This window comes from Eleginops maclovinus, chromosome 1 (genome assembly GCF_036324505.1).
Source record: "Eleginops maclovinus isolate JMC-PN-2008 ecotype Puerto Natales chromosome 1, JC_Emac_rtc_rv5, whole genome shotgun sequence".
In the NCBI taxonomy this organism is placed as follows: domain Eukaryota; kingdom Metazoa; phylum Chordata; class Actinopteri; order Perciformes; family Eleginopidae; genus Eleginops; species Eleginops maclovinus.
In genome coordinates this window covers 1243158-1265977 of record NC_086349.1, presented here as the reverse complement: position 1 = coordinate 1265977, position 22820 = coordinate 1243158, and the positions used below count along the sequence as shown (strand labels likewise).

Here is a 22820-nt window from a genome sequence, read left to right as displayed (position 1 = left end):
CACCCTCACCCCTCAGTTCTCCACTCCACTACACCTGTGGCTGAACTGGGATGCTGCCCTCCACGAAAGTGATGCATGCTACACACCCAAACGTCTGCTGCATGACCAGGAGGAACAGCTAGCCCAGCAGCCACATCAAGACAGAGGAGAAGAGAAGTCACATGATCATCTTACCCCCAGTTATGGCCCGCGCCACGAAACCCAGCAAGCCGCAGTCTGCAGAAAAGAGTTAGAGGAGATCCAGTGTGAGCGGCGCCTGCTCCAGCAGTCTCATCAGCGCATGTCGGCCGATCTGGGAGAACTAAAGGAAGTCCGTGCAGGCATGCAACAGCTGGTCAGCACGGTGCGCAGCCTCGCAACGGTTACAAGAGGCATCTGATAACCACCTGAACCCAGTGAACGCCGACGAGGATAATGACTGGCCCCCACCGCCGCTGTGCGACGAGGATGCAACCGGCAACCAGCCTGTGACTGAATGCCTCAACAGACTTATGAGCGAACTGCAAGTCATCAAAGATGACTTAGAAGTAGGGCAGAACCAGTCAACAACAGACAAGCTGCTGCCTGCAGGCCCAGTCCAGACACACACCAGGGCTAGCCATCCTATTTATGCTCCTGTGGTTACACCGCTACAGCCGCCCGCCTGGGCTGGTTCTGCTTCCGGCACCACCCAGGTACACCTCCAAACCATATGAAGTGCCTGTAAACCTACCTGTGTGTTGCCAGCAGCCTGCTCAGCACCCGCCACCTCCTCCACACCCTCTCTACACGCCAAGGCAGTCGTCCATGTACTCGAGGCCATCTTACCAGAGCACCAGCTTGGACACAGCGTACCGTGGCCCTCGTCCAACCATTCTCAATCTCTCACATCGAGACCCTGGTGAGTTCGCCCACCACAAGATTGCCCTAGAGAACTTGTTACCCCCTAGCAGTTCGGAACTGTTTAAGTATCAAGTGCTCACAGACCACCTTAAGCTAGAGGAGGCCAAACTGATTGCTGACGCTTACCTTCACTCCCAGACACCCTTTACTGACACCATGATGGCTCTGATTGAGAAGTTTGGCCAGCCACACCAGTTAGCGCTGAAGCGAATTGCCACAGTAATAGACTCACCCGACATCAGGCGTGGAGACGTGGCTGCCTTTGAGAGATTCTCTCTTCAGATCCAGTCACTGATGGGCATGTTAAAGACGCTTGGCGCTGATGGGGAAGTAGAGCTGCAGTGCGGTTCCCATGTTGCTCGCCTGCTCAGCAAGTTACCCCCCGAGCAGCGAGCTGAGTTCCGCAGATGCACGTTCAGTCGGCCAAGCACTACCTACACCCTCAACGACCTAGCCGAATGGCTGAAGTATGAATCCTGGTGCCAAGACTTCGATGGTCCGCTATTCTCCCCTGCGGACAGATACCACAAGGATAGCCCGAAGCCTCACAAGCAATTCGGAAAATGTCCTGTCACTGTGCTGCACGGGTCAGAGAACATGCCCAAGGAAGTTAGATCTCCCAGTAGCTCCCCGACCAATGGTAGGCCTTAACCTTACTGTGCCTATTGTGATAACGGTGAACACCATCTAAGCCAGTGTGCAGCCATAAGTAAACTCAGCAAAGACCAGCTGACGGAGTGGATAAAGTCCAACAAAAGATGCTGTGCTCGCTCACACCAAGCAGCGCAGTGCAATCTGAAGAAGCCCTGCAGGCTGCAACGGTCGCCATCTACAAGTTCTACATGAAGTCAACACGGGGCAGCAGAAAGAAACAACACAGGCAGTGGTGTCTCAGGACAGAGGCGGGGCGTCAACCAGGGTGTTTTACCTCGACCGACCAGCAGAGGGCAGCCAGATCCTTCTCAAAGTCGTTCCAGTGTCCCTGCACCACGGTAGCCGCACCCTCGATACATAGTGCTGGATGACAGGTCAGAGAGAACGATGCTGTTGCCGACCGCCACTCAGAAACTAGGCCTCCAAGGCACCCCAGAATCCCTGCCTTTACGCACCATCAGGCAGGACGTGCAAACCCTCCAGGGCAACTGTGTCTCCTTCCTCATCTCAACCTAAGCTCGGCCAAAGACCCGCTATCGCATCACCAACGCCTTCACAGCAGCTCGCATCGACCTCGCTGATCATACTTACCCAATAGCATCACTCAAGAGGAAGTATCTAGGCATCTGGGCGGGCTACCCCTCCAGCCGTTCGAGAAAGTCAAACCACTGCTGCTCATACGCAGTGACCACCCACACCTTGTCACTCACTCCCACTGAGCCCGTACGTCTGGGACAGCCTGGTGGCCCTGCTGCCATCCACACCCGGCTGGGCTGGACGCTACAGGGCCCCTCCAGTTTCATCTGCCGTCTGAACAGCCCACAGCAGTGTCTGCTGACCTCTGTCCCACCTCAGGTGAGCAAGCTAAGGAAACACGTTGAGAAACTCTGGCAGACTGATGTCATACCCCTTAGGAGTAGCAAAGTGGTGACGCGGTGCAGCAAGACAACTTAGCCGCCAGCCTCCTAGAAGACAAAACCACCCGGGTGGAGCTTGAGGGCATATTGCGCTATGCCACCCCATTGCTGCGCCGCAAAGATATGCCACGCCTTCAAGCTACCTCTGACGCCGTCATGCCTAGCTTGAGAGGAGTAGAGCGACGACTCCAAAGAGACCATGAAAAGCCAAGGTGTATTGGGCATAGATCGAGAAGTTAATCCAGGCCGGGTCAGTTGTCAAGCTCGACCAGTCAGAGCTGAGCAGGGGAGATGAAGCATGGTATGTTGGTGACGTGTACGTTCGTTATAATGTAGTTACATACTTGTCATATAGTACAATATGGGTATATGGCTATGTATGTATATAATATTCTACATTCGCCCTGATGCCGTGAGTTTAGCCTGCTACGCTAATATGCTAACGTAGTTATGTGCGTGCGGGTTACGTCAGAGTTTGTACTTCTCTTTTGTTTCAGAACCACACACACAAACACAAACCCCCTGTAACCATACGTCTGTTGCCCATTGGTGGCTTGAATATACATCAATACAAGTGGTTAAATCATCCTGTCATCGTCTGCTTGCCTTCTCCAACGTACACCTCATACCCTGAACATCCTGGCCGTGAAGCAGTGTTCTGGCCGACACTCCAGAGTGTGTGCGATGACAAAACTTGAATAGCCCCTTTACTGTCCTACACATCCACTAACACTCACCCACAGATATATTTAGACATCTTAACAGACAGCTCTTTCCCTGACCAGGAGCCATGTGTGTTCTGAGAGCTGTTTACAATATCTGATTCATACCTGCAGCTCCTTTTGGTTTTATTGCCTATCAATAACGAAGTCAGAAGTTCTCTGGTTCAGAGGCAGTGATGAAGACTTTCAGTAGGCATGTTCACAACTTCCTCCACAAACAGAGCGTGGCTACAGGAGGAACAAATGATGCTTCAAACAGCACAGCCTGCAGTGATTCCTCTGTGTGTTTATTTATATGACAAAACAATTTTCTGTGCTTGGTAAGTACCATTCTATATCAAAACCTGCATATCCCAGCATCCCTCAGGGCACAGTGCTGAGAGTAAAAGTGGAATGAGGGGTGCTAATCTCTGCAGACCACCTTGGATTTGTATGTAGCACCATTCTTCATGTTGAGCCTGAGGGCAGCCCAGACAAACACACTGGCAGGCTGAAAATAGTCCCAAAATATTTATTTTGCAGCCAATTTCACTCACACACAATGTGTCCACCATGCTGTTCAGAAGGAGCCGTGGAAGATTATCTGATGAATGCACACATCTATTTCAAATGAAGCTGCCTCCTGCCCACCGGGACAGGTCAGCAGTTATTTAGCTCTGCTGCAGAGGAAGATGACGTCACAGTTCAGGGGAAAACAATCGTCCTATGACTTGAGAAAATGGCAAATATCTTTAAATTTACACAATATTTGACAGAAATCTAAAATCCGAAAACAATAAACTAAATTATTGATCACCAATGTCCCTGACCAATGTCAGAAAATAAGTGAAATGCGTCATGAATGAAGAGACCACTCCAGCATAGTCTGCTTCTCCGGTTTTACTATTTCTATTTCTTTTTTGTTACATGTTTTTTTTTAACTACTGACAACATTCTCTGTTGGAATTGAAAAAAACACTGGAAAGGTGGCCATATATGTAGAGATAAAGTCTCTTCATTTTTTCAAGAGCTGTATAACATATAAAATGACAATCTTTACATTTATAAAGTCAACTTCAACTGTGATTTTGACCTGTCCGGATAAAATATGACATTCACTGTGAGGTATAGAGAGGAAACACCCTAACAATTGTCCAACAAATATGAGGATATAAGTTGTATATGTGTGGATTCTGTTTTCATAGTTCACATTGTGTAGAACTCGCCACTCATTGTCTGACAATCTGACTGACCAGGAAATGTAGGTCAGATGCAGGAGGACGTGTATTAGATAATAAATGTATTGTGTTGTGAACTCTGGGTGTTTAGTAAAGAATGGAGAGCAGAGATTGATATTTTTCTAATGTGTGTTTGTTTGTTTGTTTGCTTGAGTGCATCCATTGTATGCAGGAGTTGCTCATGTGTTGGTGAAGTAGAAAAGAAAAGGCCCATCAAACAGGCTTAGACAACTACAGGGTCGGCTCTGTACTTTAATTAAACGAGGAATTATGGGATTAGTGTGAGGCTCCCATTACAGGCTACTGGAAGAGTCTCAGCGAGAATATCTTTTTGTATTCCCCCTGGTTGCCCCCCTTGAAAGCTCCCGCGAGAGAATTCTCAGCGGATTACATGTGGCCGCAGGACATGCTGCTGCATTAATTAAATCAATTCCTTCCACTGTTTAGTCCTCAAAATATTTAAAACTAAGGTAGAAAAAATTATATCTACACATCTCTACAGAAAGAAATGTATACCATACGTCCTGTTTGTTGCTGGTAGGGTTGTGGAGGGATATGGTGTGGGGAGGGAGGTTGCTGCAAAGCAATTTGGCACTAACTCAGTGTGACAACACTTGAGGCCGCTGCAGTGGGCTGGGATCACTTTCCAAACCCCCCCAGAGTCCTCGGGGTGCTGCTGCGACAGGATGGACCCCATTTGTTTTGCCTCCACATGCGACTGGATTTAAGGGAGGAGAGGGCAGAGGTGTGGGGGGGGGGGGTTGAGTTAAAATGAGGCTTCTTCGCCTCACAGTATTTTCCTCTTATCCGTCCTCTCTGTCTCTGTCAGACTCCGTCTCCAAGGAAGTCACTCGTCTGTAAGACTGGTTTTCTCTTGCTCTCACCTATTATTTACTGATGTTCAACCACCCTCTTACCAGACCAGCCCCTCCTTTTTCCCTTTTCTCGAGTTTTAGTAATGTGGTTCAATATACAGAAGGCTGAAGGAGGATTTAATAGTCCCAAGTTTTACAGGCTTCTACCTCCACATGCTGAAGTGTCCCTTCTCATTAAACAATAATAATGATTAGGATATTTCAGTGTTTAGAGTGTTTACAGAGAAACCTAAACACAGTTACCTGTTTCACCATCTTTAATAATTAAATAACATCTGGTGGTAGATGAGAGTTATGCCAGGCTCTTTATAAAAACCAGTCACCTGAGAAGCTGAAGACAAAGCTCAGGATGAATGGACGTCTAAATGCAGCAGTGTCCCGGGAGTGTCCTCAGTGCTGAGCAGCAGACTGGTTTGGTATTGGATGCTTGCTCCACGCTCGCTTTGGAACGCAGCACAATAAGCCTCCCCAGGATGGAGGAGAACAAAGTTTGACAGGCCGGTGGATCAGGCGGGTCAGCTCTCTCCAGCTGATAATGGAGAGCAGATTATGCTAATGAAGCAGACGCCTCGAGCCGATAGCAGGGCTGAACCTGGCTTCATCTTTGTCTCCAGCAGATCCCTCGATCGGCATGCTACGTCTTATCAGAAGAATGGGAGCATCATGTAGCTCCACTCACACACACTCACAAACACACACACACACAAACACTGCAACACAATCATGCTGCGGTATAAATAACAGCCTGCTTTAGTTGCAAAGAGAATACGATCAGCATATAAACACAGCTTTTATTTTCTCTCTGACCGTTGGCATCACGTGAAGGAAAATAAACACACACACACACACACATGCACACACACACACACACACACTCCACTAAAAAGCAAATCTAATCCAACAATTATGGTTTAATACCATCCAAAGCCAGTTATGCATTGTTGTTGGTTAATGAAGATAGCTGTAATTCCTTTGTTCTGTTCTAGTGAGAGAGATTTATCAGTATTATAAGTGTTTTAACAGTCAATTGTCCTTTTCAGAATGCACACTCAGTCTGAGGGTAAGGCGTTGAAACTGTGCTTTTATTTGACTTTGCTTGTTCAAAAGGAAATGTTTAATAATGCTCATTGCATTGTTGGGTTACTGATTTAAGCAGTGTACTTCTGTGTTGACAAACCCGATTGCTACAAATGTTAACAAACAAGGTTGTTGTCCAGCCAGAAGTACACTGCTTAAATCAGTAACCCAACTGGGTGAAATGTACATTATTAAACCTTCTGACTTAGCTACAAGCTGATTCAAAGACGTAAATACGGACTAGGAAATATTGGAATCTGTGTATTAGAGTTTAACAGCAGCATGACAAAGATGTGTCAATCGTTATTTGTGTCCATTATCTGCTGTAATCACATTGTGCACATTGTGGTTGAAAGTGGTTGGCACTCTAAAGTAAATGAAGATTTTAATGTTTTTCATAGACTTAGACTCTGCTCGTTGACAGGAGTCCTGCTGATGGTCAGAGACTCTGCAGGGTTCTGGTGACAACACTTTTCCCATTTTCACCAGTACTTGTGGATAAAGACTGACAGAGCTCTGGAGAGCTCCATGAAACTCATTATGGCTGCATACTCTGACCGGGAGCACACACTGGCTCGCAAAGTGGTGTGCTGATGCTTCCCAACAGCATACACAGGGCATGTGAGAGATGAAAGAAAGAGAGAGTCTCACTCTCCAGTATCTCATAAAGATCTGTGCTATCTGCTCAGCCTGAGGGCAGGATTTATCCCAGGTGTTTTCAGGGTGAAGAGCAGGCAGCTCTCCACCCTGAAAACACGTTCTCACACCTCCACGAGGCACCCTAACCCTAACCCTAATCCCAGAGTCACATTAGATTAACTTTTCACAAACGCACCTGGACATGTTTAACCTTACTTACAAAGAGAAGGGTTAGCAATCCTCTGCGCTGATAGACAAACTGCAAACTCAATCAACCCAATCCAGAACATTAACTTAGATTTTAGTTTACTCAACCCTTAACTTCATGCCAGAAAGGAAATCACAGAGGTGGTAGGGAGGAGACAGGACCACAGATTATGTGCAGGGTCTGCGTGATGCATAAGGGTGGCGGGAGATAAACAAGTCACCCAACATCGCTACTTTTTTCACTCATAACAAAGGTCACATCAGACAAGCCAAAGAACACAGAGGGTACAACTGCTAGCTATAGGACAACAATCACAATGTCCTCTCGGGGACATGTGAAGGGGAGAGGCTGTGGATCTTTCTGTCTCGTCTCAGCTGTAAAGGCTCTTTGGATGCCTCTTTCTGGTCAGATGCTTCAGTGACAAAGTGGGCTCACCTTAAACAAAGAGGCCTGTGAGTCTCCCAGGGCCTTTCAGGGCCCACAGAGGCAGCACCTCAGGGGGCCTGGGGCCCTGAAAGAGCAGGAGCTGCCCCGCAGCACTCTGTAGGACTTCAGTAAACACTTCCAGACCCAAGCACTGAAGCTGAGCAGCCGAGCAAAGTGCCGCCTGCATATTTACCAGTTAGAGGGGTCAAACGGTGCTGAGGCATGACACGCAGCAGAGAGAGGGGGAGGTGGGTAGAGCAAGAAACAGGTTTAGCTATTTAGGTATCGTTTTTTAAACATTATAGTTTTACAGTCCTGACCGACAGCATCCATCAGGAGGGTAAAACACAGCTTTTAAACGAAGCTCTGAATCAAAGTCCTGGTTTTCCGTACACATCCTGCTATGGAAGAACACTTATCTGCTTATTACACTTAATTCATTGTTTGCCTGCGAATGCAAATCAAATCGTGAAAATGATTTTTGTCATTTAATGAAAGAGGAGTTTAACCAACATTTCCCACAGAATACTTACTTTTTAAAAGTGATAAACAGCTCTCATGTATCTATTTTCCTTCCATAAATATGTATTTTGCTACACAGCTTACAGTAATATCAGCGACAGGTTCGTTGAATTTTTGCTGCAACGGCATATTTTCTTTCAACTTGCAGATTTGTACGGCTCTTCCAACAATACAGGGCCTTGGATTGAAGGTCTGAACATTTAACTAATTGAGGCCAAAGCCAAAGTTTTAAAATGTATTCAAAGAAAACAAAAGAAAGTTAAATAAAATCTGCCAGTTGGCACCAGCAGCCGCTCCATCAACAATAGCCTCCCATTCCAAACCAAGTGACAAACTGAGCTGAGGCTGCGAGCGGCGCTGCAACTCCAGCAGCTCGGCACACACTCCATTCACACAGCAGCATTGTTCTGCCTTTGTTCCAATACAGCGGCAACACAATGGCATTTAGTCTCAACAAATGCAGCAAAAGTGTATAGTAAGCAGCAGGAGAGGAGTGTGTGCAACGTAGGCAGTTTTACAATGATGAGTGAAATATTTGCCAACTGATTTAGAAAGTCTCTAGCACACTCCCTGCGCTGTGAAGCTGAAAGGAAAATCCCAACTTTGGCTGTTTCAGTATAATAAATAGTGAGTGCAGGCACAGACAGAAAGCTGCGCGCTCTCAGTGAACGCTGCACAGAACTGGCTCTGAACTCAATCCAGCCCACACAAAGAGGCGGCTTTATCAGGGCATTATTTCTTAGCAAACTGCTATTAATGCAAAGTCTTTATCTTCTTTCCTCCCCAGGCACTGGCGTGCATGTGTCTTTATTTAGTAGATAAAAAATAGCCATAAACAAAAATTGCAGACTGTCAATATAAACACTGATAAAGATTAAAACCGGGAGAAAATATAATAATAAGAGGCCCTCTTAAGATATATTGGACACAGCAAAGCCCTCAGTGGACAGCTGCAGGCTTACAGAAAGCAATTGCAGAAGTTTTAAAGAGCAAAAGAATAATCTTATTTCGGAAGAAAGTAGATTAACAATCAGAGCAGCGCAGAGCAAATGAAGCAGTCTGTGTTTGTGGACTCGTCACACACAAGGGGAAGTTAGGAAGGCACTGAGATGTTTGTAGGACATGAGGTGAGCTCCAATCAGCGCTGTCCTTATGCTGAGGTGACTATCCATAACATCTCATATCAGTGTGTGATGACACTGTCCAGTATGTGCTCATAAAGCACAAGAAATCACTGGAGCTAACGCAAGAAGTCCTGGTGCTGCCTGAAACGATGTTATTTGCAGTAATACATCATATTGCAAAGTAGTAAATCTCCCTGATATTAGGAATGAGAAGTATTTGTGTCATAAAGAGCTGTGATTGACTACATGACACAGTTTTAGCCTCTGGCAGCAAGGCTAGTTTAAATTTGACCAATCATTTGAATTATATTACCTTTACCAGGTTCCTATTGAAGGCATTTATCTTTTTCCTCTTTAGCCGTGACCCTAGAAAAAAAGACCTTCAATAACTTTCCCAGAATGAATCAGGAAGCTAACATAAAGCTGCAGATTTAGTTTTCTAACAAAATGAATATTTTGTAAGTAAAGCAATTTCTACATTCAAGAGAAAAGTGGAGATGCAATGAAGGAAAAACTACATTTTTTGCCAGGCATAAAATCTAATTTTTAAAGGCAACATCTCCATTATAACCACCTGAATATCTCTCTCCCTTGCTCACTGGTAACTAAACAACCCTTTATAATCCGTCTCTAAACATCAGGTGATTTTTATATTGGCTGTTTATTTTACAATATTCATTTCCATATTAACATGTTATATAAGCATAAATCACATTAGAATGGTAATATACACATGAATATTCATGACTATTCTTATACGACTGAGAGTTCCATGATCTATACAGGCACAGATGTATACAAATAAAAAAGTAAATTAAATCTGCTGTTTTAAAGAACAAAGTGTTCGCCTTTAAGGAATATCTTGGTGAGAATCAGTGTGACTCTCACAGTTTCAGAAAGCTCAAAATGAAAACTGACTGGACCCTGGACCTTTTGAACTCAACTTAAATGTCTTTCATGGGATTTGTTGGCCATAATAATGATATATAAAACTATGATTGGGGTGTGCAGTAGTATCAGTGTAAAGCCAGCTCAGCTGCCCCAAAATGGTTGCTCTCCGCACCGACCATCACCCTCTTAGCCTGGGGCAGGTGAACAGTCTGTACGAAAATACACCAGTGAGAAAAAAGGGGTCTGAAGAGCAAAAAATGGGGGGAAAAAAATTCAGAACAGAAACAGAAATTCAAAACGGAAACCCAGTGACGCTGGGGGAAATGCTGGAGAAGCCCTGCTGCAGCACTTCAGGCCGGCATCAGTCATGACTTCATGACCTTCTCCAACTAAACCAAACACGACGAACTGAACACAGTGCTCAGGGCTGGCTTCCAGGAGCAAGGAGAAGTAAAAACAGCCTCCACCCCCCTGCAGAGCGGGGTGAGGGAAGCTGGGAGGTGATACAGCGACAAAGTGCCAATTCCAGAGGGGCACGAAAGACATGGAGCAAGAGCTGAGGACAAAAACGGACTACTGAGACTATTGAGAAACCCCTCACAGTGTCTGTGGCGGATCAAACTCAATCAACTAAACGTTCCCAGGCAGACAATGCCAGTGCTATCCTACCAACACACGCAGCGGTGGAGAGACGAGAGTCAGTCACAGTTTAGAGCTGGAGGTGAGGAGGGGCTCCAGGCCAAGCTGAAACAGTACACACAGGTCTAGAAAGAGTGTCAGCTATCGATGTAAACTGTCCTTTAGCTACTGTATAAAAAACAAACAAAAGCTCCACATGTAAAAAAACAGTTTAAGTGTTTCTCCAACTACAAACGTTTTTCTGCAAGAACATTTAAATATAGCATTTCCAGGAGCTTGTCTTTTTGTCATTACTTCATTTTCTTTCACCTTAACATTTGTTTTTCATCAAATGAAATGAAACCACTTCAACATAAAACATTATTTCACACAGACAGATAGAACGAGTCTTTAGATGTGTGACCTAGTTCAGCCGCGAAGACACCTGTTGCTTGGAGTGGCTACAGCAGGAACTAGGTTTAACTTCCACCGAGTAATATGTGCAGTGAGTGCACCACAGCAAGCACCCCCCCCCAGTCCCCCCACTGCAGATGTACATTCATTCATGGAGCAGCATGAGAGCTCGGCTCGGCAGCGCGGAGGAGAGGCTTTCCTTTCAGCGTTTTGCTGTTGTCTAGCTCAATCGTGTCACTTTGAGGGAGTCTATTCAGAGGTATTCATGCATCTGCCTTCAGGCCACAATGGCCGCCACTTTATAAAGTGTCAGCCTGCTTGCCACAGGCCTTTAGTTCATATTGTTTCCTTTTCTTTAATATACTTGGAGGAGTTCATCAACTCTTTCAATGGCTAATGCAGGCACAAAATGACAACCGGGCCTCCGGGTCCATTTCAGGTTGTAGTTTTCTCCTTTTTTTCTAGTTAGCAACTGAAGCAGACATCCAGGTTGCTTTGTGTCCACACGCTCAGCATCCATGGCACCCTGAACAGGGCTCAACATGCTAAACAAAGCACACATTAAGGCCAGAGCACATTCTTCACACCTCGTCCTATTTTCAGTTTTCAAATGAGTACCTCCTCATTCCTGCTAGCATCAGGCTCAAGATACTTTGAGCTTTCACCAGTATCAAACAACATTTTAAATCACATTCATCAGTTTGATCAGATAAATTGATTTGTGATTAGGTCATTATGAATGTTTGAAAACCAACTCAGTGTTTGTACAGAGACCTGTTCTTATAAAGAAGTATTTTGGTTAAAAGTGAGGGTGAAGCTAAGCACAACAAAATCCTCAGAAATACATTTTTTAGGGGACCAAAATATAACAATTAGCATTCAGTAGCCCCCACACACTGTGGAAGAGTCACCGCTCAAACATTAAACAGGCAAAGAGCTGTCAGTCCCAGGAGACCCCCATCCTATCAGCGTCCATTTGACTCATGGGACCATCATTTACTAAATGAACATCATGCTTTATTAAAGAAGACATGCAACTTCAATAAAGTGATTAGGAAAACCATTACTGACAGAGAAGCATCTGCATTATTGTCACTTTTATTGTGTCTACTTTTACAAGGAGGTCAGGTTTAATGAAGTCCCGCAACAGCTTCAGGCTGCTGATCGTCTCCTCCTCACTGGGAGACCCTGCAATCTGTTTCAGTAAATCATGAATCAGTATGGATTGTTGGGGTAAAGAAATCCAAAGCACACATACCGTGATCGTAATTGACTCTGGTTAATTAGACAAAATAATTCACTTTATGTAACCACACCAAGGATATTAATGAGGGGGCACTTATTAACTATATATTTTTTTTAAATGTCTGTTGCTATACGCTTTGTTTCTTTCATAACAATATCAAACCTAGAGATTACAAAGAGCTTCACGAGGCCAAACAGAAAAAGACAAACTGTTAACAGAAACCAATCTGCAGATAAAATGATGGATATTAAAAACAGAAGATAACAGTATATATTTTCAGAAGGACCTGACTGATCAGTCTGACGCCCTGACCTGCTGTGACGAGTAACTGTGAAATGAATCCTGGAGTAAAAAGATCTCTTTTTGAGGTTTACTTATTATTGATAATGCTAGCATTCTGTTATTTGTATAATATGAAATCATTAATTTATAAAATATTTATTACGTCAGAGCTGATAATAGATATTAGATTCAGTAAACAATCGGTTTACAGTTTACTGTTGTGTACATTAAAGACACACTGCTATATTACATATTACATATTAGAGATGGGTTCATGTACCCTCGACGTGAACACAGTTCATACAAAGGAAGTTTTAAGGTATCATAATTATCCGTGCAAATGATTTATTTGTTTAAATATAGCATAACTAATATTCAACAAAAACTATTTATTATTATTAAAATGTTTATAATAAAATAAAACTAAGGTTTGAATTATGATCCACCAGCTGTTTATCTATGATGGTTATTTTAAAGTGTTATTTTTAAAGTCGCACACAAATAATAATTGAACTGTTTATTAATGTGAAAAAATCACTACCGTCTTTTCTCTCATTTATTGGATTTATATATTATAATACTATAATATATATTTTGATATATGATTACTTTACGGATTTATAGACGCGCCTGTTAGTGTCTCCCTTTTCCATCACTTTGAAATTATTAATACTATTATTATATACAGATGGATGAAGATAACTGGAATACAGAGAGCATCCTTTTAACGCTGTGTGTGTGTGTGTGTGTGTGTGTGTGTGTGTGTGTGTGTGTGTGTGTGTGTGTGTGTGTGTGTGTGTGTGTGTGTGTGTGTGTGTGTGTGTGTGTGTGTGTGTGTGTGTGTGTGTGTGTGTGTGTGTGTGTGTTTGCTGTTGCAGCATTTCCTTCATATTTAATTGAATCCAGCTATATTTGACCCTGCATTCTAATCATTTCAAACATAAATAAAACACAATCTTCTTTCTTCGTATTGTCCACAGAGTGTTTCCACATTGGTTTCCAGAGGCAGTGTGAACCCTTCCCCTCATGAGAGCGTGTTTAATATGTGTCTCAAATCATTTTAATGCAGTGACGGAGAAATAGCCATTAATCCACTTTCATACCTTTCAGTAGCGTGAACATTTACTCCAGCCCCAAAAAGTGCGGGCCCTTTCTGCCGCAGTAATCTGTGTAATGTAAGGTCATTTCCTCGCCAATTACAGCGGCTGATGCTGCTGCTGAATGTGATCTCCTTCAAGGATTGATGGAGAACCGATGAATAAGCCTTCTAATAGGTCCAGCAAATAAACACTTAACAGGACCGCAGATATGCATTTAGTCCCTCGCTTAAATAATCATCCAGCCTTAGATAGATCCACTGATAACACGCACACTACGTTTGTATTTTCCCTCCGTCTGTATGATCATACTTAGCCCAATCTAGCTAAATGTAGTGGCGATAGGATTATGCGTTTAGAATAGATTTATATTATCTTTATTTATCCGGTCTATAACTTTCGGGCAGACAATCTTTCCTGAGGATTTTTTAATGTCCAAATCACTTTGTTTTCGAGAATCAAAGTCTACTTCAGGTCGTAATATTGAAAAGTGCTGATGACATAAACAATCAGCACATAATCTTTGATTTTAGCAGCCTATAAAGATTAAAGAATAAAAGACAGTGTTTTTTCTCTGGATCTACCTATAAAGCCAGCTGTGTGTGATCCTGAGGCTAGCTGTGGCCCTGGGCCCCAGGAGTGTTATTAAAGCAGATGTCTCCTTTTTCCACCTTAATACTTGCATCATTTTCCATTAAAAAAAATATATATAAAAGAAATCTAGAATGTGTTTTACGACAGGTCCATTCCCTCCAAATGTTGCTGGAGACTTTGGGACATCCAGTCATTTAAAATAGTTATAAATGATTTGAATATAATGTGTTGTGATGTGACTGTTGCGTAACAGTGCAAATCACACTGGAGCTGCACTGCATAAGGGGGGGGGGGGGGCACTCGCTGAGGGCTCAGTTAAAGATCAGCCAAGTGTTGACATTGTATTAATTTGTTGTTGCCATATCGTTTGTGTTATGTTTCGTCATTTCTCTGTGTGCCATTGTTTTCTGCATGTCCTTTTTAAATGGGCTGTTAATGGCCCCAGGGCCCCTGCCGGCCCTCACCCCGCTGCCGGCCCGCTCTTTGTGCAGCGCTCCTCTTTTGTCGCTGATCAGCCTCCCATCGGGTCACCAGAGAAGATTCTTGGCATTTGTCGGCCTCATGAAAGGAGGATTAAGGGACGGATAGTGAACACTCCATGGCAAAGAAGTGGGCTGCTATTCTCCTATTCAACGCCACCCCCCCCACCCCCCACCCCCCCACCGTTCAGTAGCTCCCCTGTATATATATTGGTTTACTCAAAGACATCACTAAGAAGTCCTAAGTGCTCCTGGAAATAAAAGAGAATCAACAAGTAGGTCAGCCCGAAGCGCTAAACCATGATGGAAAAGAGGGGCCCTTCGCTGCAGTAAAGGGCCGACCCATCATTTATGTTCGGTTTTAATTATTGATGAAATCAAAATAAATAACTCAGGTTTTTGTTTTACAGCATTTTTAGTTTGGTCTTATGTTACAATCATCGTTAGCTTGATATTTTGCGACTTTATTTTGCCAAATGTGATTTATCTCAATATTAAAATACATTAAAATCATTATACAGACAAATTATTTCATGTTTATCTTACTAATATATTTCACATGAAATGTCCAAAAACACATGGGTGAAAATGATTATTTTACACGATCTATTAAAACATTAGTGGGTTTTACATTTGATGTAAGAAATCTACAACGGGACGGGTGACCGCGCTGTCAGCGTGAGACTGCGATCTGTGGACTGTCCCCACGTCTTTAGAATGGATTATATATTAAGAAACTGAAACCTTCCTCACAGAACTCATTAATGATGGCCTTATGGAGTGTGTGATTGTGCTATTGTTGGTGTTTTCCTAGTGAAGAAATGTTAAAATATTTCAATTAGAAATATAACCAAATAGAGCATCCTGTCTCGTGTTCTAGGCCTTATTCTCCTTTGTGTTTCCTCCTCCCTCTGAAGTCTCCCTCTCTCCTCCTCTGAGCTGCCACAGTGACCCAGTTTCCCGGGAGGATCAGAGAGCTGCTAATGTCCCTGCCAAGCTCCTCATCCAGCCATTTAGCCGTCACTTCACACACACTGATGACATTTTCAGAGCAATCACCAGCAGCATCTGCTTCAGCTCGGGCTGGAGTTATTAACCATGTGTTATTAAATGTGTTTAAATAAACATGTTTAAGCACCCTGCTAGCTCACCTGGATGTCATCTCTATCTCTCTGTCACATTTCAAAATACCTTATGCATCTTCAAAAATTGCAAAAAGCAAATAAACTAGAGAGAAACTCTGAGGGGTTTTAAGACTGTGGATGAAACAGCATCTGCTTCTCATGTGAGGAATCTGACTCATTAGATGTTAAAGTTCCTTTGAAATAAGCAAGAGATCCATTTAGATGTAATCAACAGAGTGGGGGGTGGCACAGAGGCCCAGACAGCTCCTCTCTCACACCGAGCCGGGGCTTGATTGCAAATAGAGGCCGGCCTGAGAGCAGTGCTGGAAACAGATAATATGGAGTATCATTTGGCCGTGTCCCTGCACACTGCAAATGTCTCTGATAAGCAGAGGCAGCAGAGGATCAACCCCCCACCGCCACCACCATCCTCAGGCCTGCAGCTCAGTCAACATAAGGAGGAGAATCTTCATCCTGCTGTCCGTACCCACATGACAACAACATATGAGTCAATATATTGCACCCCCCGGGAGGATGTCACTGCTGTCTAGTTTCACCTTCACTCCCTAACTCTGAGGGAGGAGGCCCGATCGCTGGACTCTGCACCTCTGAGTACCCCTATCCAGACCCCGCCCCCCCACCCCGATATACACAGTGAGCACTACATTAGGCCTTGTTGAATATTCCTCTGTGCAGACTCCTCACTGCGCAGAGCTGTTCACACCGCCATTTCTCTTCTTTTTTTATAATTGTATTTATGTTTCTTGTGCTGGTTTAGTTGTTTATTTAGTTGTTTAAACACCAGTCTGATTCCTTTTTATGATGTTTCACCAAATAAAACAAAAAGTAGTTGAAGAAACTTCATACAGATAAATTAATTACTAGATGAATTTATGTTAACTTTACATTTTTGAACATTTAGAGTTCACATTTTTTCACTGTCAAATAAATGTCCTTTCATGTTATTGGCCGTTGTGAGAACAGTGAAAATGTTCAGGCTCGATTTATGGCACAACTACATTTTGCATCATTGTGATAAAATTAGATGTGAGTATTTTATTAATATCACACATTCCAGGTGCAACGTATTCATTTGGTATAAATAAAAATGAATGTGTTAATGTTAAGGTATGTATGACATAATGTGTTACTTATTAATAAATGTTTCTAAAGATCAGGTGCAGCATTCAGTTATTTCTGAATTGCAGGTCAAATATCAGATATCCAGAAAAGCTTTTTACTTCATAAAAGACTAGATGTAAATCAATTGTGATAGGAAGTGAATCTTTCAACACAAAGATTATCACATTTATTAATGCTGATACTACTCCTCTGTTTTGCACATACGCTTCAAGCCCCCCCTCACTATTTTTGTATTATGTCTCTTAAAAATGTGATGTTGGTGTGAGGCAGCAGGGGAGAGAGGGGAGGTTAATCCCAGTTTAATGCACTGATGCAGCCCAGGACCCGGCTGCCATGATTGTGTTATCTGCCGCCAACATTTGGGTCTCCCTCAATTTCACCCCGGCAGAATGGCTGGGAGAAAGTGCAGAGTGAGAGAGCGCTGCCCGGGGAAAGAGTTATTAAAGCTGCAGCAGAACTTCAGCTGCGTAAAGCTCCTCCGTCACTTCACTGGATTTGTTTGAAGTGCTCTCTCCATCCTCACTGTCAACCTTTATTTCTTTCAACCGGGCTTATTCTGCACTCCAAAACTGATACTCTTTTTTCCAACAGTGGGTTGTGCATATCTTTGGGGAGCAGCATGTTGTCAGAATGCTGCCTTAAACTGCTGATGAAAGAGAAGCAGCGGTCTGCCTTCACACAGAGGTCACCTGCGCCGTCCATTACCTCCACCACATGCATGAGGAGTTATTTCCTATGAACTCTAGTGGAAACTATCATATTTACATTAAAGCAATCTAATGATTATGATGATTTAGCTTTTCACACAGCTTCCAAACAATTAAGAAGTGAATATGATTAAATCAGCTGGTCAGTAGAGATGAGGACAGAAGCATGTGCTGTAAGAGCTGCATACTCTGGATTCATTTTATAAATGCAGGGAGTCCTGTCAGAAAATGCAGATTAGAATATGGATAGAAAAACTCTTCAGTAAAGATTGATTTAAAGTGCTCTTACAAGTATTTCCTGTGCCCGGGGCCACAGCTAGCCTCAGGATCACACACGGCTGGCTTTATAGGTAGATCCAGAAATAAAACACTGTCTTCTGTTCTTTAATCTTTACACAAGAAAGAAAAGTAGGTGCTGCTAAAATCAAAGATCATGTGCTGATTGTTTATGTCATCAGCACATTGCATGCTGTCACTTTTCCATATGATGATCTGAAGTAGACTTTGATTCTGGGAAAAAAAAGTGTTTATGATTTGGATAGAAGACAACCATCTTGATTTGGAATACATTGTCAGTATTCTTAGTATGTACTCACTGCAGTTATTTCTGTAGAGCAGTACTCTGAGACATTACAGCTAAAAAAGTGTTGTGGTGCCGATTCATGTTTTTTCTGTTAATGTATAAGCAGTTAAATTTGAGTGGAAACACCAAATGAAGGGGGGAGAAACGAACACAACAGGAGGGTTAATTTGCAGCTTGTTTAATTTGACTATGTATTGGTGCGAGCATAAACACAGTGGCTTATCTGATGAAAAAAACTCATCCCTGTGTCTGAGTTTCATTCAGCTGAACACTGCTGCTAACTCTCTCAGATTCTGCCAACATGCCACCAAAAACTATGCCATAAAAGCAAATCAAATGAATATTTAAATACAATCCCGACATCACGAGAGGAAACCTTCAAATGTGGAGGGTTTGCGCCGCGGGCAGCACACCGCAGAGCGCACAGAGATGAAAGTGAAAAGAAATAAAAGGCTCAATTTAATCTGCTTTAAAGCCTCCACAGAATGCATGAGCCTGGAACTGTGAGAGTGAGGGCTGATAGGGGATAAATATATTTCTTACCATGCCTCGGAGCTATTACACCCCTCTGCAACACTGACGACTATTCATCAGACACCGGTTTCATTACCAGCTGTAATAAGCTAAATCTGCAAATTATTAAAAGCCAGCCGGGATGACAGAGAGACGCTGATCTCTGAGGAACAGGAAACACTTGATGCCATTTGAGAAGTAGTCAGAGCAGTGGTCAGGAAACTGTTAGGCCCGGCAAATCAACACCCACCTCCACCCCCCACCCCACCACTGAGGAACTGAGCCAGCACCATACTGTGTCCAAAGCGATCACTGACAGAACAACACAATATGAAAGAGGTTTTATCTGAAAGTTCATAAAAATAATCTGAGTATCTCATACACCAACAAAGTGAAACTTGAAATAAATGAATTACGTCAACAGAGTTCACATAACTGTATTAGGTTAGTTAAAAGCAATAATATCAAGGTTAAATGAAAAAAATGTTTTATTTAAAAATATTATATAATAAGAAATAATACTTAATAAAAAAAATGTGAAATAATACATACAATTAAATTCAAAGTTTCAGTTTTTTCAGTCTAATATACATAAGCTGCTATTTTAAAATATTAAGCACAATGTACCATAAATGTCATCCTAACCATAAGGACAAAATAATAACTAATACTGTTCTCTGGCCTCTGAAGATTTATTATCTTATTTATTTCAATAAGGTCTTGATTTAAGTCAGACACGTTTTAATATCATTGTAGTTTAAAGCGAATTCGATTTGTTTCTCATGCTGGATTCACCTTTAGGTCTATGAACTGAATATATATTTATTATTATCGCATTAAAAATTAATCTGTTTTCATTTTCAGGCGAATTCAAGGCCGCTGCCCCGTGTGTGTGTGTGTGTGTGTGTGTGTGTGTGTGTGTGTGTGTGTGTGTGTGTGTGTGTGTGTGTGTGTGTGTGTGTGTGTGTGTGTGTGTGTGTGTGTGTGTGTAGGGGGGGCAGTCAGGTTGTTGTAATTGATATTGACTGGCACATCGCTCCTCTGTCAGCAGCGCCACGGGAGACTCCCCCCCCCCCCACACACACACACACACACACACACATAAATAATGAAGAGAGCAGCACAGAGAAGAGCGCGCGGAGACTAAACACCGTTTAGTCCCAATTTGTAGCCGATTCCCCGCGCGCACACTTCTCCAGCATGCCGCGCGCGCTGTCAGCGGCCTACCTTTGTCTCCCAGGATCCCGTCGATGCTGTGTTTGCTCTTCTTCTCCCCGTCTTCATCCTTCTTATCGCACTCCTCCTCGTCGTCCTTTTTTCCAAACCGAGCTCGAAGAACGCGGCTAATCGAACTCACTGCGAACACAGAGGCAGCTTCAGCAGGCTGACAATCATCACCATAATACAAATAAAAACACAATAACAATTCATCATAATAAGTCATTTAATAATAGCAATAATTATAACAATAAAAATACAAATAAAAACAATAACAAGTAATAACAATAATATTAAGCGTTATATAATAATAGCAACAACAATAATAATAACAGTAATAATAATGATCACAAGTATAATCATAATCAATGTCACTACCGTTAAAATTGTATTATTTTCTAAATGTGGCATTATAGTTGTTACTCTGTATGAACGGAGAGCGGAGTGTTGAAGGCTGAGTGTAGCTTACCGGAGCAGGCCTCACCTGAAGGGACTGTGCTCCTGTCACACACGCCGTCCTTCAGCAGCTTGTCCCGGATCTCCCAGCTGAACATGCCGGGGTTGTCCCGCTTGTACTCCTCTATCCGCTTCTCCACGTCGGGTGTGGCGACCTGCTGCAGGGGGGGGGGGGGCAGGACCGGTGATTACAGGCCGCTGAAATGTGTCGTGTTGTAAAAAAGTATTTTTTACGTCATGATCCTGATGCTATTCGGCTCCTCTCACCCTGGGCTTGCTGCCTCCGATGGCCCCGGGCCGGATGGAGCCGGTCTCCTGGTAGCGGCACAGGATCTTGGACACGCAGCCGTGAGAGACGCGCAGCTGGCGGGAGATGACGCAGGGTCGGATCCCGTGATGAGCCATCTCCACGATCTTGTGCCGGATGTGGTTGGGCAGCGGCCGGCCGTTAATGAAGACCCCCCCAAGCTGGTTGACCCGGCCCTGGCCCAGAGGAGTGGACACTGGGGGCCACAGGCACACTCAACATGAGCTTTACATGATCAGTAATCAGGGACTGCCAAAGGACATGTTCTGATTTAAGAGTTGAGTTTCCTCTACATGTAATTATCCGAATGAGATAAGATGTACTTTATTGATCCCAAATTGGGAATATTTGTTTGTTGCAACAACATTAAACAAAACAAAGTATTTGTACATAAGAAGAAATTAAAATAGTAGAAATAAACAATTCTAAATGAGAAGAATATCAAAATAGAAATAGAAATAAACCAGCATTAGAGAGTTAAAAATATATACAGTTGACAGTGAATATAAAGAATATATAAACTGTCTGACAAATAAAACACTATTGAAGGGCCAATTTTCAGTTGACACAATATAAAGCAGGATATTATTTCCATTAAGTGTAAAAGGAATAATGGAGGCCTGTTAAAGGAGGCCTGGAATTATCCAAAGGCCTCCTGCACTGTGTCGTTATTCAGCTGATAGCGACTACACGGCTGAATTTGTTGGTTAACAGATGACAGGATCCACTTCACAGTCCCATCAGCCTGGAGAGGATCTGAAGATCTCCATTATTCCCCAGCACGCTCTGCAAATATTGGAGTAATCCTCCGTGCTGTTTATTCCGTTCATTTAATTTCCACTTGAAAGAAACCCATGATTTGGTTAGAGACTGTTTAGTGTTTCCTTGGGATTTAGACTACATTTAAATATGTTGACAAAATGTCCACTGGATGATAATAGCCATAATGAAGTGCAACCCGGTCCTGTAATATGTAATAATATCATAATAAGGAAGACATTTTAATGTGTGGACATTTGTACCAATGCGAGTCAATCAAGACAAAGCAAACGTTTAAGTAGCCTAATGTAGTCCTGTGAAGACGGAACGGAACATGTGTTGTCAGCTCACTATGGACACACGATTGCACAACACAATGTATCACAGTATTTTACGCACGAAAAACATTGAGTAAAAATCAGCTGTGCCTTCCTGGAGTGATATTAAAATTTACACAAGGACGCCTTGTCTATTTACAAATAATGTCTTCCATTTTTAAGTGTTTATATATTTTTATTTTTCACACTGAGCTCTCCAGTGTTAAGGCCGGCACGCTCCTACCTTCCAGAGGGAATCCGGTTCGGGGGTAGTTCTGTCCCGGAGCAGGGCGCATCATCCGCGGTACCGTTCCTGGCAAAGACGACATTGAAAAAAACAAAAAACACACACACACACACACACACACACACACACACACACACACACACACAAACAAAAGCAAAAAGGCGGACGCGTTTAAAAGTCCAGTTCAAGTGCAGACTTGTTGGTCACACGTGTGTGAGGGTGGAAGTGATCCCGAGAGGGGCCGAGGAGGGAGAGATACGGAAGGGCCTCTCAGGGAGCAGGAGGTGCAGCAAGGAGTCCTCACATCTGTGCCCTGTCTCTGACAGCAGCCTTTTAATGGTGTGAAGGCTGGACCACAGACGGGGTCCCGGACAAGTCTGGACCAGGCGGGCTGCAGGAAGGCGGGGGGTTGGGGCGAGCACCGATAGGTTCTTGGAGCTTTCTCTTTTTCTGGAGAGAAAAGCTCCAAGAAGTTAAGGCAGCCAATGGGAATGAAAGGAAAAAGACACACACACACACACACACACACACACACACACACACACACACACACACACACACA

The 22820-nt window shown here is 43.3% G+C and overlaps 1 protein-coding gene across 2 annotated transcripts in view; it reads right to left on the bottom strand.

Annotated features, from left to right (window-relative positions):
- LOC134870929 (paired box protein Pax-7-like) overlaps positions 1–22562 on the bottom strand; it is a 46129-nt gene extending 23567 nt beyond the window's left edge. The window contains exons 1-4 of one of the 2 annotated variants that reach the window (XM_063893463.1): positions 22256–22562; positions 20896–21131; positions 20642–20786; positions 20182–20310 (exon numbers count right to left, since the gene is read on the bottom strand). In XM_063893463.1, the coding sequence (XP_063749533.1) occupies positions 20182–20310; positions 20642–20786; positions 20896–21131; positions 22256–22340 (595 nt within the window). In that variant the 5' untranslated portion in view covers positions 22341–22562. The remainder of the gene's footprint in view (positions 1–20181; positions 20311–20641; positions 20787–20895; positions 21132–22255) is intronic. The other variant, XM_063893471.1, reaches the window with a different exon arrangement.
- Positions 22563–22820: the final 258 nt, after the last annotated feature.